Source organism: Bradysia coprophila (assembly GCF_014529535.1).
Source record: "Bradysia coprophila strain Holo2 chromosome IV unlocalized genomic scaffold, BU_Bcop_v1 contig_84, whole genome shotgun sequence".
Lineage (NCBI taxonomy): Eukaryota > Metazoa > Arthropoda > Insecta > Diptera > Sciaridae > Bradysia > Bradysia coprophila.
In genome coordinates this window covers 5,353,385-5,379,509 of record NW_023503376.1, presented here as the reverse complement: position 1 = coordinate 5,379,509, position 26,125 = coordinate 5,353,385, and the positions used below count along the sequence as shown (strand labels likewise).

Genomic DNA, 26,125 nt, shown 5'->3' with positions numbered 1-26,125 from the left:
AGTTTTTTGATCATTTATTTTTCGTAAATTACCTAGTATCATCACAGTATCTGTTGAAAAATTACAGTATTTTAGTCGAGGACGTTTAAAAAGAACAATTACTACAATAACAACCGAAGGTAGCAGAATAGCACATACTATCAATGGTATTTTATCCTATTATCAAGGAAGCTATCAAAGACTCTTTTGGAATGTACTTCTAGATTGTTCGACCAGAAGTCGAGAATTTCATTACTCGTCGGTTAAGAGATTTTTAGCCCCGTACGAAGTACTGGGGGCTTATAAGATTAATATGCCGTTTGTAACATGTCGAATTGGAAGCAGCCAGTAAGGGCAAAGCATTTGGTTATGTTCATAGATGACAAATCCGCAATAAAAAAAATGTCCGTCCGTCCGTCCGTCCGTCCGTCCGTGACCCCTCTAGCTAGAGTAAATCACAACCTTTTTTCAAAATTCTTTTTTTCCCCGATTGGTATGGACAAAAGTAAGGTCAAGTTCGAAAATGGGGATGGTAGGGCCGGCCCTTCCAGAGCTAGGGCCCTATAGGTGTTTTTCAGTCTTTCGCCGATATCTACCGAAATACGCACGCAATAGCTGCTTGTGATATATCAAATGAAAGGTATTGACGAGTAGAACAAAGTTGCTGAACATTGTTTTTGGGTAAGATGCAATGTGGGCTTGTTGGGATGGCTCAAAGGTCGTTACTCGGCCCTAAGTGTTTTTTGCACATAAATCGAGTAAATCTCATCCGATTTTGCTAGATTTAGATTTTTATGAAAGGTAATTGAATACCGAAAAGAACGTGGGGAAAAAAGTTTCAAATTCGGGCCCTTGGACTAAGGCCGCTACTCGGCCCTAAGTCGTTTTTGCACATAAATCGAGTAAATCTCATCCGATTTTGCTAGATTTAGTTTTTTATGGAGTCTAATTGAATACCAAAAAGAACGTGCCGAAAAAAGTTTCAAATTTGGGCCCTTGGACTAAGGCCGCTACTCGGCCCTAAGTGTTTTTTGCACATAAATCGAGTAAATCTCATCCGATTTTCCTAGATTTAGTTTTCTATGGAAGGTAATTGAATACCGAAAAGAACGTGGCTAAAAAAGTTTCAAATTTGGGCCCTTGGACTAAGGCCGCTACTCGGCCCTAAGTCGTTTTTGCACATAAATCGAGTAAATCTCATCCGATTTTGCTAGATTTAGTTTTTTATGGAGTCTAATTGAATACCAAAAAGAACGTGGCGAAAAAAGTTTCAAATTTGGGCCCTTGGACTAAGGCCGCTACTCGGCCCTAAGTGTTTTTTGCACATAAATCGAGTAAATCTCATCCGATTTTCCTAGATTTAGTTTTCTATGGAAGGTAATTGAATACCGAAAAGAACGTGACGAAAAAAGTTTCAAATTTGGGCCCTTGGACTAAGGCCGCTACTCGGCCCTAAGTGTTATTTGCACATAAATCGAGTAAATCTCATCCGATTTTGCTAGATTTAGTTTTCTATGGAAGGTAATTGAATACCGAAAAGAACGTGGCAAAAAAAGTTTCAAATTTGGGCCCTTGCACTAAGGCCGCTACTCGGCCCTAAGTGCTTTTTGCACATAAATCGAGTAAATCTCAACCGATTTTGCTAGTTTTTGTTTTATTTGAGAGGTAATTGAATACCCAATGGAAAGTTGGCAAAAAATTTTGGGTTTCTAAAATAATGTCGTAAATTGTTGGTTTTATTTGAAAGGTACTTCGTACGGGCTTTCGTAATTGCGCCATGCGCAATTTTAAAAATGAACAGTTTCAGTAACTTGACTTGCATTTTGGTAACATACGCATTAGAGGGTTGTAGACGTATTAGGGTTCCGGGCTTATTAGGGCTACGGACGTATAATGGTTGCGGACGAAATTGGATTACGGGTTGTACGGGGCTAAGTCGCAGCAAACGCTCCGACTGTTCTGATGCCTTGTTTTTCTAGAAATCCGTTGCGAATTACTCAATTTAACGTGTTTTCAAGAAAAAAGTTGTGTTTAAAATCACACCACTGTCACTACTCCAATCTGTGAACCTAACCTCATGAATTTCATTCTCTGTCAAATAAAACGCAAATTTTGAAGGTCTGGTAAAAATTACTCAAGTTATCATGCTTCCATGGAAAAACGTTGGTGTAAACAAACTCAAGCCCAACGAAAAATTTGAAAATTGGATAAAAACTAGTCAAGTTATCCTATCGTTGTAGGAAGACAAAAAATTCTATTTTGAGCTATGCTACGCCTTTTGTGTCAACTCTAGCGATATCATTCATTTCAGAAATTGTACCTCAAACTGCGTCACACTTTTCTCGAAGAGATTTTTGTTGGGATACCGGTATTTTTTGGTCAAAACCGGTATTCGGTATTGAATATTTCCGATATTAGTACCGGTATTGCATTCCCTATTTGTTACCTCTTTTGTTAAAAAACTGTAAATATTGGAATCAAATCCCTTACTAGACGATTCTGAGCAAAAATTGTTCTACTACTACCATCGAAAAAACACGGAACAAGTCACGCACCAGGCTGATTATTCCTGACTACCTTCCTCATTTGACTTTAGTTTTATTTGTCTTTAACCTGATCCAACCTCAACCTGTTGACTTGCCTGGTTGTCTTAAGGCTTCCTTGCACCACATGTTTGCCGATGATGTGCAGCTATTTCATTCGTGTGCTGCTAGGAAGATAAACGAGGGAGTCTTTAAGGTAAATCAGGATCTGTACGCTGTTAGTCGTTGGGCCAAGTTGAATGGTCATAAGTTGAATGCAAAGAAATCTCAAGCCATCATTTTCTCCGAGTCGAATGGAAGGTTTCTCTCCAAAGCGTTTCCATGCATTTTGTTGGATGGTGTGGTTGTTCCGTATGTAGAAAAAGTACAGAATCTCGGGCTGTTGATGGACAAGAAATTGGCATTCACGGATCAGGTCAGCGAAATTTGCTCGAAGGTCTTCGGAAGGCTTCGGAGCCTTTGGCAGAGTAGCCATCTTTTCTCAGTTAAGACTCGAATTCTCTTGGTGAAGTCTCTGATCTTGCCTGCCTTCACTTATGGTGATTCCGTTTACTCTACTAACCTGTCTGCCTCAGCTGTTCGATCGCTGGAGAGAGCGTTCTCAGCCTGTGTGCGGTTTGTTTATCGGCTAAGACGTTATGACAGTACTCGTGGATTCGATAGTGAGATTCTCGGGTGTCCGTTAATGACGTACCTTAGGGTAAGGCGCTGTGCTGCTATATATATTCTGGTCAGGCGACGTGAACCCGGTTTCCTTTTCGAGAGATTGAGCGTTGGCAACTCTGTGCGCAGTTGTAATTTTGTTTTGCCCAGGCATTTATCGGTTCAGTATAATCGCTCGTTTTTCGTTCGAACTGTGGCCGAATATAACTCAATACCGATTCGTGTCAGGGCGCTTCCTTCGGTGTCAAGGTTTAAAGATGCTAGTGTGACGTTTTTCCGGACGTTGTAGATCTTAGTCGAGCATTTGTTTTGTGTGCTGCCACCTACGTGCTCGGTGTTTTTTCTGTTGTTAGGCTTTGCAGGGGTGTGATGTGATCATCAGGTTGATGATGGTGTGAGTAAGTTTAAATTTATCTTAAATTTTTCCTTTTCTGAGTTCTATATTGCATTGTGTGCAGTTCTCTTTTTTTTCTATTTTATTTTGTAACATCTTTTAATTGAGCTCGAAGACTTTGAGTAATTTCTTTTTTTTTGTCATTTTGTCATATGCGTTAATTTTCGTCAGTTATGTTTCGCAATGAGCATTAATATAAGGTGTTTCCTTTTGTTCACTTGATCAATAAATTTGAATTTGAATTTGTTGTGTATGACATACATCATGTCCGGAGCGATAGCGGAGGACTTGACGCAGTCTAACTTCCAAAAAAAGAACGAAGAAATTTTTTTGAGACGCGGCAACTATATATAGCCGAACATTTCAGTTTCTTTCCTTTGGCCTGTATCACCACAAATCCTATTCTATCTTATTCGCGCTTCAAATACGAGCAAAACGAGCTATCACTCGACTATGTAACTTTAAAATTGCCGGAGATACATCGTTTTGAAGTTGGTCATTTTGATAGAAAATTCACCAAATTGACTTTTCCCAAACAATCAAAATCTTTCAACTTACTCTGTATGTTTCTATCTATCTATCTATCGACGGTCGATCTCGGAAACCAGTCAGCCAATCTCCATGAAATTTTGCAGGAGCCTCAGGGTGGGCATAAAAATGAAAATGTGATACGCCATTACCCCAGGAAAAACCAGAATTTTGTTTTATTGGCCTCGAAGTGGTTTCTGAGTGTAGTTTTCGAGGGTCGGGAACGCGTTTTCGGCTGTAGCTTAGCTGTATTGAAACGCGTGCGACCCATCAAATGAAAGGTATTCGTAACACGATTCGAACAAAAAAATAATTAAAAAAATCGGGGCAGATTCGTTTGAGCCAGAGTGATTAGAGTGACCAAATTTTGAGCTACTCGAGCGTAGGATGAAAGGACTAATATTTTTTTCGGTTATGAGAGATAGAGAGTTACTTTCTTCAGCAAAGTCTCAGAGTTTTACGAGTAGAACAGAGGGGCATATGTGAAAAATGTCGAAAGTTGGAAATGGGTGGGTCAATTGGGGTTTTAGAGATATTTCTTGAATGGTGGCAGATAGAGAATTACTTTCCAAGGGGGTAATCACTAGTAAATCAGTAAATCAAGTAAATCACGGTAAATCACAAAAAATTTTGAAAAATTTTTGAAAAATTTTTAATTGTCACTGGATTACATTTCGAAGTATGTGGCCGTAAACATATAGGATAAATTTCACGAACTAATACAAATTGAAGTAAATAGATTCAAATTTAGTAGAAACTTCATTTTTGATTTACTTGATTTACTGTGATTTACCGTGATTTACCGTGATTTACCGTGATTTACTGAGCTAGTAAATCAGTGATTACCCCTCGTTACTTTCTTCGTCAAATTTTCGATTTTCGTCAAATTTCGAATTTCGTCAAATTTTCGATTTTCGTTAAATTTTCGATTTTCGTCAAATTTTGGATTTTCGTCAAATTTTCGATTTTCGTCAAATTTTCGATTTTCGTCGAATTTTCAAATTTCGTTAAATTTCCGAATTTCTGTTTTCTGTTATAAAAAGCAGTGTTCTAAAACTTCTAAAACGACTGATATCCCAACAAAAATCTCTTCGAGAAAAGTGTGACGCAGTCTTTGAAGTACAATTTCTAAAATGAATGATATCGCTAGAGTTGACGCTTTCAGCTTCGTTACGCAAAAATTAAATTTTACACCCAATTAGTTCAAACAAGCAGGCTTAGGTTTTCTCATCATCTGCCAAATAATTTTTACCAAAAAAAATTTGACTGGAAACAACCCAAATTTTACCAAAAAAATCTGCGTCTCATGTGGTAGATGTTCAGGAACAGACCTGCAAGAAAATTTATCTGCCACATGCGACGCAGATTTTTTTGGTAAAATTTTGGTTGTTTCCAGTCAAATTTTTTTTTGGTAAAAATTATTTGGCAGCTGATGAGAAAAACTAAGCCAGCTTGTTTGAACTAAAATTGGGTGTACAATTTAATTTTTGCGTAACGAAGCTGAAAGCGTCAACTCTAGCGATATCATTCATTTTAGAAATTGTACTTCAAAGACTGCGTCACACTTTTCTCGAAGAGATTTTTGTTGGGATTGTATGTTATGTAATACTTACTTCAGCTTGATCTGAGTTAAAATCTTTACCTAATGGCTGGATAAAGGGATTTGAAGTCTTAAAGAAAATTGTTGCTACAGGAAACGTCATTGAAATTTGCCTCAACTGTTCAGTTGATCTACAAAACTGATTATTCCCGTGCGTGTGATTGTATGAATGTATGCTTGTATGAATGGACCAACTGAAAAACAACTGAAGCAAATTTGTGTCTGAATTTCACTGACAAAATTTAAAAGATGGGGAGTTCTTTACTTAAAACGAACGATTGTTCCATAAGACGTACCGACCTGAAGGAATCCGCATTTTGAGTCAATAAAAGATACATCCCACTGTGGCGGCCACAAGAATCGCACTTTTTGTTCGCCTTTAAGAGTCATATCGCCAAGACTTCAGGTGATTGGGGAACAAGCCGACTCCGATTTTAATGAGTGATAGCTCGTTGGATTCGTCTTTCAATTCTAGGAAACACGTATCTTTCACTTTTTCTAAAAAAAAATTGTTTTCTGTGAAAAGTGTTCAAAAGTGATCACATGTCAGAGAGTACCGAAAACAGTTTTTCGGCAATAACTCAAGAAAAAATTATTTTAAATTATTGTAATGTTGTACGATTGTCGGCCTTGGAAAGACCTACAGATATAGTATACGCACTGCTTGGTGCTAGTTGATCCACGAGAGCTATGACTTAAAATATAGTGAATGTTCGGAGAGTACTGCTTCTCTGCAGCTTCGTTGTTCCACGGAACTAAGTATGGGGTGTTGTAGCTGGCCTCACCCACTATCGTTCCACACATAAATGAGCCCAGTACTTTTGTGCTGCAAGCCCACAGAAGTGTTAGAAAAAAAGTTGGTGCCAAAATGCAGATTTTTTTCTTCTTTCTGAGGGCTCTACAGCTGGAACAGCATCTGGAACGGTACTATGGCAGTCATTCTTTATCGTCTACTATTCTTTTACCTTATCAATAGAAAAACGCTTCGATATGTCACGAATATATCAGATCCAATGTTAGTAATATCAAGAGAAAAATTATCAAATTTTTCTCGGAGGATTTTAGTCAAATAAAGTGTTAGCGTATAGCAAATGACCTCAGGACTCCGGAACAGTAGTTAGTTTTTCAATCGGACCAATATTTGCTAAGCGACAGAAGTTTGGCAAACCGTTTGCTCCCACTTGATCATATCGTTTTGCCAAACTTTAGAAAAAGTGAAAGATACGTGTTTCCTAGAATTGAAAGACGAATCCAACGAGCTATCACTCATTAAAATCGGAGTCGGCTTGTTCCCCAATCACCTGAAGTCTTGGCGATATGACTCTTAAATCGACAAAATGACCTCCTTTTTCAATTTTCAGATCAAAGGTTCTGGATTAATTCTTATTTGAGGTCACTTTTCGACACACTCCATTCGGTTTCCAAAATGATGCTCTTTATGCAGAACGAACAATAAAATAACGATCTCGATCATACTCAGAGTCGAGCAAAATATAAATCGACTTTAGGTGGAACATTCTGCCGTCGATGCGTCGATAACAAATGATACAAACAGAGCATATTGACTTTACTCCTTTTATTTCCATCGAAATTAATTTAAAGAAAAATGCATTGAATATAATCGAAAGCGTAAAAATTAGTTCAGAATTGAAACAGAGAACATACAAAAAAAAACAAATCCTCAGAGAACCGATGCGCCTTTAAGCAATTTGAATGCCATACTGTGCACAATATTTCTGTAACGCTTGCTGATGATCCGACGGCAGTGATGCAATTAATGTGGGTATTTCGCCGGGCCGAGACAAGGACAGAATTGCCAAATTTTGAATCAAAAACTTCCGGCCATCGTCAACATCGACCAATGGATCGTGGCGTTTTGTCTGAGCGAAATTCAATTGCGAATATGCGGCCTGGTATCCAACTTCTTCTTCGTCGTTCAAGTGATCACCATCCAAGAGACCTTCGTCGGGCGGCAGTTCGTAGATTTGTATCAATGATTCCAGTACTTTTGGCCAATAGTTGCGGTATGGATTGATCAACAATGACGGACATTCGCACAGGATTTTCGCCATGCCAACGGAAACGATTTTTTTACTTGTCTCGCCGGATACTTTTGCCAGGTCAGGTATGAGCACTCGCTCGATTACCATGCCAAACATTCTGTAAACGAAGTAATGTTAGCTTGTCAGACGACAGTCAAGGGAATTCTTGAAGGGAAAGATATGGACACGGGCTTTGCAACATTTCAGGTTGTAATACACCCAACATTAAGCTCCGTTAACCGTGCACCTGTTCAGTAAATTTATAGAGAAATCATGACTGGTGATCAGTCGCTGGTAGAACGTTTCTCGATCGTGATGCACTTAACGACACAATTTGACTGTATTTAAATGGAAAATTCGTTTTGCTAACACATTTCGCAACTGACCGAGTAGTGGATGCGGTGACCTTTTAACTGGCCAAAGCGAAAAAATGAAAATAATTTTTGAAGTTCTCTTTGTCATCGGCTGTATGCAGTCTGTCTGTCATGCTAGTAAGTCTATACATTGCATTGGACTATCGAACGACCACCTACACACTTAATTACCAGTTTCAGGCGAGGCAACAATTTTCGAAGTGGGCAACTCTGCATGTGGCAATACGTACACGAACAAAGACTATGTTGCCGCTATATCAAAAGACTATTTCAACAAAGGCAACATATGTCTGCGAGAGGTGTTCGTAAGAGATCCGAACAGCGGACGTAGCGTAACTGCAAAGGTCATCGATATATGCCCATATTGCTTCTATAATGGCATCGCTCTTTCAACATCTGCATTCGAACAGATGCGAAGCAGATCCGTTGGTAATTTTATCGTTGAATGGAACTTAATTTAAGGTTTAGATGGCACAACGTGTCTTCAGAATAAATTTCCATTTATTTGATGTGATTGGGTGGGTCTTCTTTGTTGCCAGTAAGAGTCAATGCAAAGACACACCTACGAGAACAGATATCGAGACACAAAATGTGATGAAAGTCCGACCTTACGAGTCGTGTCAATTTCAATTTTACTTGCGATGCAATTGAACTCCTCGACTTAAGAAAGCTTAACGTTTGGTGATTGTTTGTACTGAGTATGATTGGGTTAGACAAAGGGTTTTGTTTCCTAAAATTATTCGACCAAATCAAGAACTTACTGTGGTTGAATGTTGTCGATTAATTCCACCAATGCGGCACTGCCAATTTTAGCTGCATAGAAGCACAGGAAGACGATGAATCCTTTCACATATTTGGCCGTTTTTGATAGACTGAGACGTTGAAATAGCAACGCGAAAATCTGGCGAATGCTCGACTCCAATTCGTTGCTGGAATGCATTTTTGATTAAAACAAATATTTTCCGGAGCGAATTCACTTCCGTGCCCGACTTACAATGGGTAATGCATCAACAGAACTTGAATGAGATGGAATCCTTCGTGATCGTTTGCCTTTGATGCGATCATCTTCTGGAAAACGCCCAGGATTGCGTTCTGTAATTCAAACATTTGACCGTTAGCTACACAACGTGGGAACGTGGGAACGTGGGAAGTAACATCTGCCTTCACTTACCAATTTATCGTATTTCGTGATCTGTGCCGACCCCAGCCGAATGAATGCCGATAGTAAACGAATCAGAGGCGTTACATTTCCAGATCGATCCCATAGTGATGGTGCCAGGAGGCAGGGAAACAATGCCCAGTACGGTTCCGGTATCGGTGTTTTAGCTTCTTCTCTCATTTCCAGTAGCAACGACAGCATTTGGAAAACGTACGGCATAAACTCCAGAACGTCTTGCTGTAAAATGTCTTGGAATACCGGGAACAGTGCTTCTTCGAATGAACTGACAGCGCTCGGTTGGGCCTTGCAAACGATTTTTATGGCCAGCGACAGTGTTTCGAACAAAAAGTGATTGAAATGTGGTCGGGATGGATTCTTGGCGACAATGGTTAGAATTTCGGTTAAACGTGGTAGCGCAACACCCATGAACGGCATCGATACTTCCTCCAACGTTGAGAAGCTGCGCATTATGGCTTTCATCACGTATTCGTTTTCCGTGGATCCGGGTACGTTCAAAATGGAAAACAGTCCACTCAACAGCTCCGCCGATATGGGAGACAGTTGTTCTTTCGATATCAATGGATTACCATCCGGTCCTTTCAGAAGTAAAATTTTTTCGATGCCACACGCCGCATAACTGTGAACCACAATGCTTGATGCACCCAAATGTCGAATCAAATACGGCATACACGCCAACATCGTTTGTGGACCGAGAACACTGCGGAATGTCAGCACAAATTTCAATGCATCGGCCTTGATAACTGGCAGCTCGTTGATATTCGTCCGTTCCAATTCGGGAACGATTTGTTGCTGGCAGAACTGTGGTATTGGCACCAATTCGGACGTTTGCGTTACGCCCAGCTTTTGTGTGGCACCACGTGAAGCCAGTGATGTGACCAGAAAGATTGCTGTGTCCTTGGTTCGCCAATTTTGAGCGGGATTTTCAGCATATTTGGCCATCAGAACCTGCAGAAGGTAACAAATCACTGTGTTATAATGTCGATACAGGCAGGAGAGGTAGGATACAGGTAAGTGGGATTTATCATACCTGAAGGTATTGGCTGAATATTTCGAAAATTTTCGCCTCAAAATTTTGTGACAACGTTTTCACTAGATCACAGGCAGCCCGCCGACGCGTTTCGGTGTCCGAACCTTCGATGTCACGACGGATGTACTCTTCGGGACTGTCTTCGAATAGTTCTTCATCGGAAGCTAAAAGTCGAATGGTTTTTGAGGTTAGTCGTCGGTGAACGAAAACCGTTCAAATTCGCCAGTCTACTCACCTCGGAAGTCCATGTTAGGTATGATGACCTTTTCACAAATGCTAGCCAATACTTTGGGATCTTCGAACAGATTTCTGTAGTGATTACGATCGGCAACAATTGATAGAAACTTCAAAGCGTTTGACACGATCTGCAAAGGGATGAATTAAGCCAAAGATTGCTTACGGTGCACAGACGTCACACTATACCGAGTCATATTTCGTTTGGATGCCAGTTTTAACTAATAGTTCCCAGACGTCAGTCACAAATTGCTGCATGTATGTGCCAAACTCTTCGTCGTACTTGAGCGCATACAGTCCCAAGTTATCACAGATTTGAGAACGCAGCTGTTCGGCCACTCCTGCCTCTTCTTCGTCCTAGATGAAAAAGATTTGCTTAAATTAGATCTCTTTAGAGCACGAAAAATGTCATGACTAACCCCGGTATTCAAGCAAGGAACGTCGGTGACGAGCAGTTCGTGGAAAGCATTCATCCAAATCTGCATATTGTCTTCGAAAAACTCGGGCAAATCTTGCGAATTCAGCGAATAAAACACTTTCGCCATCAAGTCGAACGAACTGTAGATCACCTTCAAGGCAACCACATTGCCGGCATGAGTTTTCGCCAAATCCATCGTAGCGACCAACAGATCCGTTAACGGTTTAGCGAATGTCGTCAACACCAATTTGATTTCTTCCCACAATTTTTGTGACTTGAACTCGTAGCGATAACGCTTGAATATCGAATGGGCCGTCTGCAGTACGCCGTTGATGACATTGAAGTCACCGGTGGCAAATTTGTCCACCATTTCAGTGATCAATTGCGGCCACTTTTCCGGAAAATCATATTTTCCGATGATACTGATGGCGTCACTCAGTTGCTTTTGTATGCTCGGCGATGACTTTAACATCAACGTTACAATGTATTGCTTGATGGCCGACCGATCATCGCTGTGAATTCGGTCCGGCGAATCACTGTCCTGCAAAAAAAACAGAAACAAATGACAATGAAGCGTCTGCATCCACATCAGATTTTGCATCCGCTGTCACTTACTGCATGGGCATTCCAGTTACGTTTGACAAAATTTTTGAACGCAATAGAACCAGCTATACGAATTGTACCATCGACATCATCCTTTCCAACCAAATGCAACAGTAAAATCGAATAATTTTGATTGGTCTCGACGTTTTCGAGAAACTTTTCCGCTGTTCAAAGACGACAATCGAATCATTTCTTGTGTGATTACAGTTTCTGGCGAAACAATTCAAACATAACCTCTCGCAACTTACCCGGTCGTCGGATGTTCGAGTCTGGACTTAATGTATGTTGTAAATACTGGGCTATCAGTTTGAAATTTTCTTCGTTCAGCTCCATTGCAACGCCACGAACAATTTCAAGTAAAAACTACGGAATTTCACTGAGCAAAAGTCAATTTAGTCTAGAAAATTTATTGGTGGCCGTTAAGCGTATTTCACTTTTTGTTTTCTTGTGTGTCGCACAACTGAGAATCACTCAGTAACGCCAGTAACTGTCAATGGGAAAAATATCTGCTGGGATGTCGATTTCACCATAGTCGTGAATAATGGAAGGGTGTAAACTACACAGACAGCAACCAGAATTTCGTGCAAAATTATGAGAAACGTTGTTGTTACAGCACGTAAATCTGTCATATGTCATTCGAAGAATTAAATTTGACAATGTCGTTGTTGTGAGTACAATTATACTTTGACCCATGTCACGGTATAAAATATTTTCTGTGCGCCAATGCACTCCAGTCAATCAACTGAAAAAAAAAGTTCAGCAATTCAGCACTTTTGACGTGTGAAAGTCTTTGAAGTGTAACCCAGTTAACCACCAGTTAACAGCTATCTTCAACAACTGAGGTGTTAAGACATTGTCACAAATATATTTATCGCGTAACGAAAACAAGAAACCGTTCATCATGGAGCTCGATCTTTGCTATGCAAAAAATTCCAAATCATTCGGCAAAGTGCCGGTGAAAGACAGCACAACCATTGCGGACGTGAAAAAGGAAATTTACAAATTGAATGGCAAATTAAATACGAATCGTCAGTCCATCCGGTTGGATCCGAAGGGCAGAAGTGTAAAGGACAGTGACACCGTCGGCGCATTGGGACTGAAAAATCTGGCCAAAATTTACGTAAAAGATTTGGGACCACAAATCGGATGGAAAACGGTTTTCTTGGCCGAATACGCTGGACCATTAGCGGTTTATTTATGGATCTACCAGCGACCATGGTTATTTTACGGTGAAACGTCTGCACCAGTCAGCTTGACCGCTAAGTAAGTTTTTAACAGTTTCAACTCATCAACCTTATGCAATACATCCAAAATTTCATTTTTAATTTGATTTGATTGCGGTTTTACAATACACACGCGAGACAAGAGATACGCTAATCGTATGTTACATACCCACACAATTTTTTTTTTACATTTTCTTCGATTTTTTGTTGTTGCCGTGTTTATAAGCAGAGGTTCAAGGTTCATAAAAAAATGCTTTCTAAAACGTTCATTTCGTATGAATATTTATGAATGAATTCGAAACATTTTGCATTCGAATTTTAATTTAATTTTATTTTTATTGCTCCCCGTGTGCTTTCAGCCAAACTCAATTGAATTGTTTGTTCTTTTTGAGCTGTTTTGCCACACATAAAATTGTGATAACCGTTGCTCTTTTATGGAGTTAGGTCGAGTAGTTCGCTCTTTTTGCGTGCGTATACGTAACACAAAAATTATTGTGTTTTGGTCAGCAAATTCGCCACTTTCCGAAATTCAATTGAAATTTTCATAGCAAATTAATTCGTTTTCGGCTCATCCTTGTTCGACCAGGGTATTCATATGTTATCAACACCACTAAGACTTCGTAGGGACGTCTCTGTGAAAAGTCGAGCGACCAATAAGTTGACTGTTCATTTTAATGCAGGCGTCCCACTTGGCCGAAATGTCCGAAATTTTACACATTTGTCGGAAATTGTCCTAAATTTCATAGATATTTTAATAATCGATGAGATAGACACGCTCTCCTGGTTTCTTCAGGATAACTTTAACTTCTGAAGGCGGTCAAATTCAAAAAACTCTGCATCCCATATTGACAAATTTTTTCAGTTGGTTCGGGAACATAGAAAATACCATAAGGAATATGCTTGAGGTGTCTCAATGGAAGTTGCAACGTCCTTAGGATTTTTATATTTAACAAGGAAAATTTACAAATCCCTCAAGGTTCAATGGACTCCAGAAGCCAAAAAAACCAAGAAAACTTTTTCTTGGTTTTTCGAAAGTCTACTGTTACTGTAGGGTAATTAAGTACATAAAGTGGTCGCAAAGTGACGTACTAATGTCAAAAATAGATTTATGAATGTGGCAGTAACGTTTTGGAACACTGGCGTATCGAACTTCGAAAAGTAAAAATACGACTGATGTTTTGAAGGTCGACGTATTAGGCATCAAGCACAAATTCGATGTGCGAACAAGCGAACAATAGTACATTACTATACCAGTGTATAGTATTGCGTTTTACTTTACGAGCGAGGGAAAGGGTTTTCACTAGTGAGAGAAAGGCTACATTCCCTCACTCGTAAAGTAAAATACATTTATATTACTAGTGAGGTAATGTGGCCTTTCCCTCACTAGTGAAGACCCTTTCCCTCGCTCGTAAAGTAAAACGCCATACTTTTCACGTGAAATAATTTGATATCTCGTATCACGATGAGTAAAAGTACCTCGGGCTGAAGCCCTCGGATACTTTTACTCATCTGGATACGAGATATCAGATTACTTCACTGGTATAGTAATGTACTATTCTAAGCATTAGTACAAAATTTTTGGAATTGAAGTTGAGGGTCGTCTGCGGTAAAAAAGTATGTTGCCTGGAAGTTCAACTAGTTTTATATGAATAAAGCCGTTCTAAAACTTTTTCTTTCATTTTTAAATATTTTCAGCCAGGTTTCAGTTAATCCTCAAATTTAACAATACTTTTAGTAAAACATTTTTCAAGTCACCGGTTAATGATCAATTCATGTCACGTCAAAATATACTCCAAACAAATTTTTGAGCTTAGAATTTGTCACTAAATTCTGCTGATATAAAACGTTGAAATTTGGTGAGGGAATGATTTTAAATGTCTCACAGACTATTTCTATTGCGATTCTTTAGAATCTTTAGTGAAAACTGGAAAACATTTGTCCGAAATTTTTTCAGGAAATGTCCGAAATTTTATACAAATTGTCCGAAATGTCCGAATTTCGGACAGGGCAAAATTTAGTGGGAGGCCTGTTTTAATGGTGTTCGAGTTATAACTTCTTCTTCGTTGTAGATTGTTTCTTTAGCCTGTGTCGAACCCAGATCAGTGAGGTCCAGAATGTTCGTTTTTAGGCCGACAAATGTCACAATAATTTTACGTAAGGACAACATGAAACAATGGTTACAATTGAAATTTACTACTAACTTCCGTATTAAGATGGAAAGACGGGTCAATGACCTCTATCAGTCCAATACGTGATACTTAAAATTGAATTTCATTATTAGAAATCGAGTTTCTAAGTAGAAAATACTACGACGACCAGCACTCAGGTGGATTTTTTTTTGTCGAACTATTGTGCTAGATCTTAATGAGGTTATGCAAGGCAATTCACCTTGGAGGTTATGTCGAATCTCAGGTGTCACGTATCGTTGAAAATCGAAGTTTTTGTCTAATAAATGAAGACATTGGATCAAATGACGAATGAATTTTAAGAATGAAAGTTTTGTTGAAACGTATCTGTCGTGCCTTGACAATTTCAAAAATCGAAAAATTGATTTGTTCGGCACGATAGTCCATTTAATAAAAATTCTTTATGGCGTGCCTGGCGTATCCATAACTTCAATTTGATACAAATGTTTGAGTTTTCTCATATACAAAAGCTGGCTGAGATAGAAACTTAGCATACAAACGTTAGCACTCTCGCACCGCTCGCAAATTTTTTACGTCGAACAATTTCTGAGCATTTGGCTATTTAACGACCTGAAACTGCATTCCTCTGTCTAAATTAATTAATTTTTTCGTCAATTTCCTTAGCATTGCCGCCATCTGTTACACTATCCACTATGCCAAACGTCTGTTGGAAACGATATTCGTCCATCGATTCTCTCATGCAACCATGCCGTTGATGAATTTATTCAAAAATTGTTCATATTATTGGGGCTTCACTGCATACGTGGCCTATCACGTCAACCATCCACTATTCACTTCTCCATGCATGACTCAAGTGTACGCTGCACTCGCTGGATTTGTGGTAAGTTATAAATTACTGAGCCGTGTGTTCGGAGAATGATTTTTTTGATCAAAATTCTTCTTCTCGTTTCCAGTTCTGTGAGCTGGGCAATTTGTCGATTCATTTGAATTTGCGAAATCTACGACCACCGGGTACAACAATTCGACGAATTCCCATGCCAGATTCGAATCCATTGACTCAACTGTACCGATTTGTGTCGTGTCCGAACTATACGTACGAATTTGGAGCCTGGTTTTCGTTTGCTGTGATGACACAATGCATACCAGCTCATTTGTTCGCCGTTGCTGGTTTGGTACAGATGGCCATTTGGGCCAAAGGAAAGCATCGCTTGTACTGCAAAGAATTCAAAGACTATCCGAGGGGTCGCAAAGCCATTCTTCCATTTTTGCTGTAAGTTCTCACGTTGAGGTAGAATGATGGAAACGACAACATGGTTGTTTGTGGTGGAATCAGTAATTTGTTCAGGTTTTTTTTGTGGTGATTGTGAACTCTTCAATTCAATTGTCATTTTGTTTAAGTTGAATTCATTTTTTTTACTTAAAATTTAGAAGAATTTTGATGTTTAGCAATTGGTAGAAATACCGATTTGCGTTGAAATAAATGGAACATCATCCAATATTCAAAAGAACCAAATGTCGTTTCGATTTCTGGAAGAATCGTCGATTTAATTATCGTTAGGGTGTTTGTCCTGTATCACATACTGTAACTACAATTAGGGATAAACTAATAAATGAGACAATTACGGAAAGGTCAATTTATGTAAAGCACTGTCCAAATCGTATCCACAGAGAAATTGCCGTATCATATGAAAATGAAGAAGAAGAAGAAGTTGGTTCCAAACTATTACTGCGACATTACTCCCATACGATTCTGTCTTCTAAAGTCAACGAAATGATTTTTTTCGAGTGTTATGCAGACACTGTAGTCATAAAGTGACGAGGCGACCTACTCTCACTCTATGGATGACCATAAACTTTATGATCTCATTGGTATTGTTATATCCCTTCAGAGAAAAAGTCTTAATAACTATAAATTCTCACGTCCGTCGATACATTCGGTGAAATATGCGAAAGCAGCGCACTTCAAGCAAAAGTGCTATTAATGACAGCTGCCAAATAGAGTACTTTTTGTATGAAATTTTATCTTCACTCTTTTTACAGTGTAAAATTTTGTATGTAGCACTGCCAAGTTTCAGTACCCTATTTAGAGCACCACTTTTGCTTGAAGTGCGTTGGCGAAAGGAAAATATTAAATGATCACAGGAAAATTCCGACACTTTTTTAAAAATACCGCAAAGTAACAAGAATACACCAACATAAAATCAGAAGTGATCGCATTTGCAAATACAACCGTTACAGTGATAAACTCTCTAAATGAGATTATCTTTTTCGAAATCTCTTATTTCTCCAACTTCTCTCATGTCTCGAATATGTGTTATCATTTTTACACATTAAATGTAATTATATGACACTGCACCTCGCAGTCCAAAGATCGTACGAGACCAAAAACGAATCTGAATATTAGAGAGTTTGCGCTTTCGCCTTATCGTACTCATAAATTCGAATTTATAAGTATAAGGGAAGATGGTGGATCATGTGGAGCTATTAATCTTTACGAACCAACCTGCGGACACATCAACAATCCCAAAAGCTCACAAAAAAGCCCAGAAGAAACTCATAAAAAACATCTTTCAAAATCCCGGAATTTTGAGGAGTAAATTTTTCGTAAATCTTCTCGATTCTACTTCAGCAACACAGCTTCAGCAAAATACCATCGAAAAATGGTGGCGTTGACTCTGTACTGTACCTAGCTGTTGCCTTTCGAATAGAAGTTTTTGCCTGATGTTGAGGAACACAGGAGAAAAGAGCTATGCTCCTTCACCGCTTCCAGCTTTTGCAGCTCAAAACAATAGATTTCACCATCTTTCCAAGCAGAACTTGTAAACTTATTACTTTGATCTTATAAGTAGTGTGTCCGCTAAGGCAAAAGATTGTGCAAATTGAGGTAAAATTGATTTTATGATTTTATTATGATCTGTATGGAATGCTGATTCCAAAATCATCAGGGGCAACTCCAACAGCTCGATCGTTCCGCCTGGAGCGGCCGTTATGTTACTTTGGTTTCACTGAATTTCCATGCCCATTTCCAAACAGATGTCGATGTGGAATAAGCTGTAAAATATTCTGAAATATTAAAAGTTTTTTTAGAGTAATTTTTTGTTGACAAAAAAAAATCCAAAATGGCCGAAAAAAATTGCGGAAGTTGGAAGTTCATGTTTTTCTGCATAAAACCTTATCCCATCGAAATACTAAAAAATACCGAAAACTTTCTTCGAGAAGTTTGTAGTCAAATCAAAATCCTAAAATTTACGCTTTTAAAAAATTTAAATCGGTCAAAAACTTCAAGAGATATCCCGCCTAGAGTGCACTTTTTCATAGGGTATTTCAAAAGTGTCAAAAATTATTTGTCAATTTTTTTAGTTATTTCGTTTTTAAATGACGTGTAATGGCCAAAAAAGTAAATCCTGCACATTTGTACATTTTCAAAAAATGTTTAGGTACCCAGAATACGAAAAAACCGAAATATCTCGGCGAACTTTGAACCACCCTGTAGCGCATTCAACTTATTTTACTGTCCAAAATTTAATTTTATCTGAAACTGTATTTCATCACCTTTACAACGATACCCCACACGACGTATGTATACAATTGAACATGAATTGGATTTTTGGCTGAACCTGAAACGACCCAGAGTCGTGCTACTCGAAAGGAGAAAGCACCTCAATAGTAATCCTTGCGAAAGACGCATTTCCTGTTCAAAAATGTGCAGTTTTGTATTGTTTTGAAGGAAGTGAATTAGTCTCTAAGGAAAAAGATAAAAAAAGTGGTTGAGCGTTCAATTCAGGGCGGCACAGAGCCCTCAAAAGGGAGGGACTAAGTTATAATTTTGATTTCATGAATCCTCAGAAAGAATGTACCTGAGCTGTGGAAAATACAGGACATACGGAATCGAGTTTGTAGTGAATATGTACATGCAGGACCAGCCTTAGCGGACGCACTAAAGTGTCAACATGTAATGAGACTTATACGACTTATAACTTATGACTTATAAATTCGACAATATAATTGCTATAAGTCGAAAGCTCAAACACCCTAAGGCTGCACATTCTGCATGGGACAATTGGTAGTGGGAAAGCACATTTTTTCAACAACGAACAGGTTTCCGATAATTTTTAATTCATCAATGTAACGTCGAATTTAATTAGTTACAGTTGAGATATTGAACACATCTAACGATCTGTTGTAATTTCAATATATTTCCCGAAGTTAAATTTTTTCTTACATAAGAATTCACCTTTGAGCATTGTTAATTTTAGCATATGTTGTCTATCGAAACATAATATTACTTTCGAGTATAAAACAGGGTCATTCACATTGACGAATAAAATGAATAGCAGCTAGATAAAGTGCATATTTTCATCTCTGTGTACCTGTTGCAGGTAAATGAGTCGTGAAATTTCCTGTGAGCAAATTTAACAGATTACCTCCTTGTTTGGAACTTTTTATTTGGACAAGTGTCGATTAATATTAATATTGATTACCTTTGCTGTAAGTGATAACTTGAAAAAATCATGAAAGTTTGTTCCGTTGAATCTACGAATTTAGAGACAAATTTAGATCCAAATTAAATCGGCTAAACAACAAAACAAACATTTATTTATGACACGAGCCAATTTTTGTCTACAAAATTATTCTAGTAACTATGCCAGTTGTGTGGACTCGTGCGATCAAGTCGAAAAAAATCGATAAATTTAAAATACCGTGTTACTTCCGGCTTATTAAACGCACTCCTAGCACTGAACCAAGCACTAGAACAGATTTTTTAACGGACTCTTTTTTCATATATAAATGTGTGACGCAGTACATACCAACCTTACAAACTTAATTTATATGAGAAATTTTGGCTACCTACTTTGTCGAGGAGGCCTCTCTTGAAAATTCTGTTCTCGTTCTTGGTTCAGAGCAGTCCAAGAACAGTCAAAAGAACAGAATTTCAATAAGAGGCCTCCAGGACGCAGTAGTCCAAAATTCTCACATAAATTCGGTTTTTTATGTTGGTAAATAAGAGGTCAAATGACAGGTAATAAAATATGTTCCTTGCCTGTTATTGGAGTGTGTTGCTTAATCCAAAATCTAGTAACTAATTCGATTTATGGCATTTGTAAAGTGACTTATGATTGAACGTTCTAGAGCATTGTATCTTAACATTCGCTTAGTAGCTGCGGCTAAATTGCAGTTTATAGTACAAAACCCGATTGGGACAAAAGTTGGTGGGATCGATAGGGGGAGGTACCCTGATGACAAAACAACAAGAATTTGGGCGCGGAAGCCCCTCCCCGAGACACCAGGGCCCTCCAAAGTTTTCATATTTTTTCAAATTTTCACGCTTCTTTTTGACGAAATTATTAAAGACATGTCCCCTGATGACAAAGCAACAAGAATTGTGACGCGAAAACCCCTCATCGAGGCGCCAGGGCACTCCAAAGTTTTCATATTCTTTAAAATTTTCACGCTTTTTAGACGAAATCAATACTAGATGACCCCATCACACAACAGCACAACTTTATGTTCCTTGTACGAAATGCCGACGACTACACTGCGCACTTCAACATAACTTCATGCTCCTTGTACGAAATGTCGACGACTACACTGCGCGTTTCAACATAACTTCATTTTCCTTGTACGAAGTGCCGACGACTACATAGAGCCTACACAAACAATTAACTTTACTTTTGTGAGTCCTGGTCCGGAATTCGTATCTGCGTCTCGATTCTTATTATCTTGTCGTCAGGGGACCTACCTGCCTCTAATAATTTCGATAAGAAAAAACGAAAAATGTAAAAAATTTGAAAACTTTAGAGTGCCCTGGCGCCTCGGGGAGGGGTTTTCGAGTCACAATTCTTGTTGCTTTGTCATCAGAAGACATGTCTTTAAAAATTTCGCCAAAAAAAACGTGAAAATTTGAAAAAATTTGAAAACTTTGAACGGGCCTGGCGCCTCGAGGAGGGGCTTCCGCGCCAAAATTCTTGTTGTTTTGTAATCAGGGGACCTTCCCCTATCGATCCCACCCACTTTCGCCTTAATCGGGGTTTGTACTATAAACTGCAATTTTGCCTCTGAAATATTGACATCTTGTCACCATCAGTAATAAATTTCCACAAACTTTAAATTCTCTTTCCTCACTCAAATTCGATAGACTTAATTCAGAGCTAACATGGGATAGCGATCCCGTATTCTCCAATGCTCACATCAGTGTTATTCCCACCCTAACTATTTCACTAGACAGCAGCTATGATATGTTATAGTGCTAATAGAGATATTTCAACAATAAAAAACTCGTTAATTTCTTAGAAATACTCTTGTTTCCAAACAGTTTAGTCTGATCTTGTTAGTACAGTTTATAGTCTCGCTGGATACGTTTGCGTTGCGTTTATTTGACCAAAAAACAGGAAAATCTTAGCTGAACATGCCACCAACCAGAAACATTGTCAATGAATTTGTGGGTGATTGGGGTCGATGGCAGTTTCGAGCTGTGATACTAATTTATTTATGTAAAATACCATCGGTACATATTGATCGGACATTATCACTCTGAGCACAGCCCTGCTTCTAGCATGAACATAGAAAATATTCGCAGGCTGATGAGATCACTGTAGCCACTGCATTTCTTTTATACAGTTGGAAGACGTGTTTTCGTTAAAACATACAATACAAACAATCCTAAGCGGCAGCTCTTGTCACTAAAGCCTCCAAATTTGACACTTGTCAAGTCAGTGTTCATGCTAGGAGCAGTGCTGTGCTCTGAGTTAACTGAATTACGTTCTACATATTACCCAAACATTTCTAGGCATGGTTCATGGCCTGCGTACTATTTACGGCACCAACACCGAACCCAGGAGAGTTTTATTGTCATCAGCCGGAAAACAATTTACCTTCCGATGGAGTCTTCATTCACAAAACACATCGACCCATGACACTCCAGAAGGACTTGTATGACATGGACTTTTGTCATACATATAATCGCACACACAATGGAGAATTTGAAGAAGATGTTCTCGTTCCATGCACATCCTTTCACTTCGACTCTGTGTTCGAAACAGCGGTCACCAAGTTTAGCTTAGTTTGCTCGAGATCAATTTTAATATCGGTCGCACAGTTGTCCCATTTGTTTGGCGTTTTGACTGGAGGAATATTAGCGAATATTATAATGGAAACGTACGTTATTGCAGAGCTAGATATTCTGTTACATTTCGGACATCGGTTGATTTTCATACATTTAATTGTAGTATGAGTCCGAGAAAACTTTTATTGTGCGGTATGTGGACTCAAATTATCGCCGGATGCTTGGCCAGTTATGTGCCTCACAATTACATACATCTGATGATATTACGATATTTAGCAGCAGTCTGTTGCTCTCAAATGTACACAGCTGGGCAAGTAATCTGTAAGTTCTAAGGTTTCATGGTAATCATCGCTAACTGACACCAACATTATTTATCATCACAGTCACAGATATTACAGGAGGTATACACAGAAGTGTTGCAATTTGCCTCTTTGAAAGTTTCTGGTCCATCGGAGTGATACTTCTACCTTTGATCGCCTACATCGATCCCAATTGGTCGAGCATATTCTTTATGATCTCACTGCCAACGCTTTTATATATTCCGTTATGGTTTCTGATACCCGATTCGCCAACATGGTACCTGAAGAAACATCAAGTGGACAAAGCCGAAGACATTATCCGAGAAGGGGTCCAAACAAACAACACACAACACTTGTTACCGAATGATTTGCGGCAACGTTTACTGGATCAAATGGCATCGAATTCGAAGGAACCACTGGTCACGGAATGGTGTTCATTGTGGAAGGGACGTCGAACTGTATTGCATTTGGTAGCATTACATATAGCTTGGTGTGTATGTGTTACAAATTACAACGGGTTGCTGTTGAATGTCAAAGCGTTTGGTAGAGACTACCTATCGGAGAATACGATTGCTCTTGGTTAGTATCTTGGATTAAACGAGCCATCAGAACAGTCGGAGCGTTTGCTGCGACTGAGCCCCCTACAAACCCGTATATCTATTGCGTACGTGACCCTAGTGCGTCTGTCACCCTACTTTGACCGTAAGCCTATTGCGCCGGTTAATGTAGTTAAAGTAAAATTATTATGAAATGTGTACATCTTAGAAATTGCGCATAGCGCAATTACGAAGCCCCGTACGACGTTCCTTTCAATTGAAGCAAAAATTTCAAATCTCCCTAAAATTTTATTTTTTTGAAGGGCCTAGTATCGGCCTCAGTCCGAGGACCCAAATTTAAAAAATTTTTCAACTACATTCTATTCGGCCTTTGATTACCTTCCTAATTAAACAAAAATTACGAAAAACAGATGAAATTTGCTCGAGTTATATGTAAAATACACATAGGGCCCTAGTATCGGCCTCAGTCCGAGGACCCAAATTTAATTTTTTTTTTCAACTACATTCTATTCGGCCTTTGATTACCTCCCAAATGAAACAAAAAATACGGAAAACGGATGAAATTTACTCGAGTTCTATGTAAAATACACATAGGGCCCTAGTAGCGGCCTTAGGCCAAGGACCCAAATTTAATTTTTTTTCAACAACATTCTATTCGGCATTCGATTACCTTCCAAATGAAACAAAAATTACGAAAAACGAATGAAATTTACTCGAGTTCTATGTAAAATACACATAGGGCCCTAGTAACGGCCTTAGTCCAAGGACCCAAATTTAATTTTTTTTTTCAACTAAATTCTATTCGGCCTTTGATTACCTTCCAAATGACACAAAAATTACGAAAAACGAATGAAATTTACTCGAGTTCAATGCAAAATACACATAGGGCCCTAGTAGCGGCCTTAGTCCGAGGACCCAAATTTAATTTTTTTTCAACAACATTCTATTCGGCATTCGATTACCTTCCAAATGAAACAAAAATTACGAAAAACGAATGAAATTTACTCGAGTTCTATGTAAAATACACATAGGGCCCTAGTAGCATTTCACTTCTAAGGCCCTAACTCACGGTCCACTCACCCGATTTAAAAAAACTTTTTTTCCCTGGATTGGTATTGACAATACCTATCATTTACATTTCCATCGCTTATTTTGCCATAAATATCACCAAAAGACCTTAAATCACTTAGGTGGCCCTAACTCACGAAGGGCCGACCCGAATATGCCCATCTTCGAACTTAGCCTCACTATTTCGACTATCTTTACTCTACAAAACACTTTGCCCTTACCGTCTGCTTCGAATTCCATCAATTACACACGGCATCGTAATCCTATAAGCCCCTTTGTACTTCGTACGGGGCTAAAAACCTCGAATCACGTTTTAAGGTGCCATTTGCAAGTTAGGCAAACGAAAAATTGACGAGTTTCAGACTCCCCTCCTAGCTAGTGTATGCTAAAAGTGGAGAAAATTTTGATAGTTTGAGGCGTACGATCTTGTCAGACACTCCGTATACGTAATGGGTGAATGGTCCTTTAAACTAAGGCTCAGAATCAGGACAGGTTATTTTCAACCTGAAGCCAGGATACCCGCAAACCTGACTTGACCTGATACTAATTGGTTTAGTTTTATTCTGACCTGAAATAACTGAAAATCTGATTCGACATAAAAAATAATAACCTGACCTGACGTGGCAGGTTTTAAAGGTACCAGGTCAATGGTGAATCAGTCAAGTTCACTTAATGTTAATTAGAAACCTGAACATGATCTGAACCTTTTCAGGTCGATTGTTTTCGGTTCAGGTCAGATCAAAATGGACATGTTCCGAGTCTTGCTTCATAGAATGAAGCCTCTCATTCTCCACGATTCGTTACTTAAAGTAAAATTGATGTTTTTCAGGAGTGAGTGAAATTATTGGTGTATTTATTGGCCTGATATTGATATTGACAACGGAGAAAAAATGGCGATACGCTGGTATCATCAACATATTTGCTGGTCTAGTTGCTTCGTTAGGATTTTTTCTTCCCAATTCACGTAAGAGAAAATTATTCCTTAAATTTGACCTTGAATTTGACCAAAAAAATTTCAGATTTAATTTCCGATAAGTCGAAGAATCGTTGGCTGATCCTAACAGCAGTCATACCGAAAATAGCTGTTTCCTGTTCTCAATCGATTTTATTCACATGCACCGCCGAATTGGTTTCAGCAGAAAAGCGAAAAATCTTAATATTTTCATGTGTTGTATGGGCACGAATGTGTTTGCTGACAGCACCATTTATTGGCGCTTTAAGTGCTGTTCATCAAGTGTTGTCTTTGAGTGTATTTGGAATTTTGAATATTTTTGGAGGCTTTGCTATGTCGATATTATCGTCACCCAAGACACTGGATAGGAAGGGGAATGAACATGAATCGGATTTACCGGACATTAATGTTTCTGGCAGGATTTTTAGTATTGAATTGAGAAATACATCAGATTGTACGTCTATTAAATCCACAATCTAGTTTTACCGTAAATAAATTATTGACTGACGACACGAAGCAGGGAAATATTTTTGTTTTTCTATTCCAGCTCTAGCCGGGGAGCTGCACGATTTTTTGTGTGTCTCCTGGAGAAAATACCATTCGAGTCACTGTTTGAATTACAACTTACAACAACTCGTCAGTCCTCGACAGTACGCTTTGAATCGAAGTGTCTGGTAATTTGGGATATTTTAAGCTTATGAAGAACATTACGCAACCCCTCCTTTATTATTCCCTTGACTGAAAGTCATGGGTCTTACGGATGATAAACACTCTAAAATGTTTGTCACACAATGTTCACTACTATAATTGAAAATACATGAATGTATGACCAAAAACCTTGAATACAGAAAATGTTTGTCACACTTTGTTCATTCCTTGATAACACGATAACTCGAGTAATTTTCAATGGATTTCCAAAAACTTTTTTTTATTCGACGGGTAATTAAATTCCTGAGGTTAAATTCGAAGATGGGTTATAACGGACGGGTGATCTCTGAGATATTCCTAAAAGAATTTTTGTCTTGTCGCTTGATAACACGATAACTTAAGTAATCCTCAATGGATTTCCAAAAAAAAAAAACAGATTATCTGTCTAAATAATAGTCTCCTTATTATACGGAGTAATTTTCGACTTTCCAAGAAAATTTTGTTTGTTAAGTACTGAAATAACTCGGGTTAAGTTCGTTAATGGAAAATACTGAAGTAATAATCTGTCATGGCCCTACGTTAG

General features: G+C 38.6%; 3 protein-coding genes across 4 annotated transcripts; 2 read left to right on the top strand and 1 right to left on the bottom strand.

Moving 5' to 3' along the window:
• Positions 1 to 7,268: 7,268 nt before the first annotated feature.
• On the bottom strand, positions 7,269 to 12,083 carry LOC119072643 (exportin-2). Its single transcript, XM_037177891.1, has 10 exons — positions 11,834 to 12,083; positions 11,598 to 11,749; positions 10,984 to 11,523; positions 10,754 to 10,921; positions 10,566 to 10,695; positions 10,331 to 10,494; positions 9,295 to 10,248; positions 9,118 to 9,215; positions 8,885 to 9,052; positions 7,269 to 7,867 (listed from the first exon to the last, which is right to left on the bottom strand). The coding sequence occupies exons 1-10, from the start codon at positions 11,916 to 11,918 to the stop codon at positions 7,408 to 7,410; spliced, it is 2,919 nt and encodes a 972-aa protein (XP_037033786.1). The 5' UTR covers positions 11,919 to 12,083; the 3' UTR covers positions 7,269 to 7,407.
• Positions 12,084 to 12,291: 208 nt separating this feature from the next.
• On the top strand, positions 12,292 to 16,464 carry LOC119072652 (probable very-long-chain enoyl-CoA reductase art-1). Its single transcript, XM_037177910.1, has 3 exons — positions 12,292 to 12,848; positions 15,619 to 15,835; positions 15,909 to 16,464. The coding sequence occupies exons 1-3, from the start codon at positions 12,487 to 12,489 to the stop codon at positions 16,227 to 16,229; spliced, it is 900 nt and encodes a 299-aa protein (XP_037033805.1). The 5' UTR covers positions 12,292 to 12,486; the 3' UTR covers positions 16,230 to 16,464.
• Positions 16,465 to 19,121: 2,657 nt separating this feature from the next.
• Positions 19,122 to 25,413, top strand: LOC119072638 (organic cation transporter protein-like). 2 transcript variants are annotated; one of them, XM_037177886.1, is made up of 7 exons: positions 19,122 to 19,334; positions 21,293 to 21,460; positions 21,743 to 22,110; positions 22,182 to 22,339; positions 22,402 to 22,896; positions 24,772 to 24,906; positions 24,962 to 25,413. In XM_037177886.1, the coding sequence occupies exons 2-7, from the start codon at positions 21,362 to 21,364 to the stop codon at positions 25,372 to 25,374; spliced, it is 1,668 nt and encodes a 555-aa protein (XP_037033781.1). In that variant the 5' UTR covers positions 19,122 to 19,334; positions 21,293 to 21,361; the 3' UTR covers positions 25,375 to 25,413. The 2 variants fall into 2 exon arrangements, with proteins under 2 accessions (XP_037033781.1, XP_037033782.1); XM_037177887.1 differs by lacking the exon at positions 21,293 to 21,460.
• Positions 25,414 to 26,125: the final 712 nt, after the last annotated feature.

Excerpts from the sequence above, each read along its gene's own strand:
- LOC119072643 (XM_037177891.1), bottom strand. The coding sequence starts at position 11,918 with ATGGAGCTGAACGAAGAAAATTTCAAACTGATAGCCCAGTATTTACAA. Across the intron at positions 10,922-10,983 it reads TTCCTTGCTTGAATACCGGG|GACGAAGAAGAGGCAGGAGT; the intron begins GTTAGTCATGAC and ends TTTTTCATCTAG. Across the intron at positions 10,696-10,753 it reads TCCAAACGAAATATGACTCG|ATCGTGTCAAACGCTTTGAA; the intron begins GTATAGTGTGAC and ends ATCCCTTTGCAG.
- LOC119072652 (XM_037177910.1), top strand. The coding sequence starts at position 12,487 with ATGGAGCTCGATCTTTGCTATGCAAAAAATTCCAAATCATTCGGCAAA. Across the intron at positions 12,849-15,618 it reads CCAGTCAGCTTGACCGCTAA|CATTGCCGCCATCTGTTACA; the intron begins GTAAGTTTTTAA and ends CAATTTCCTTAG. Across the intron at positions 15,836-15,908 it reads CTGCACTCGCTGGATTTGTG|TTCTGTGAGCTGGGCAATTT; the intron begins GTAAGTTATAAA and ends TCTCGTTTCCAG.
- LOC119072638 (XM_037177886.1), top strand. The coding sequence starts at position 21,362 with ATGCCACCAACCAGAAACATTGTCAATGAATTTGTGGGTGATTGGGGT. Across the intron at positions 21,461-21,742 it reads ATTTATGTAAAATACCATCG|GCATGGTTCATGGCCTGCGT; the intron begins GTACATATTGAT and ends AAACATTTCTAG. Across the intron at positions 22,340-22,401 it reads CACAGCTGGGCAAGTAATCT|TCACAGATATTACAGGAGGT; the intron begins GTAAGTTCTAAG and ends TTATCATCACAG.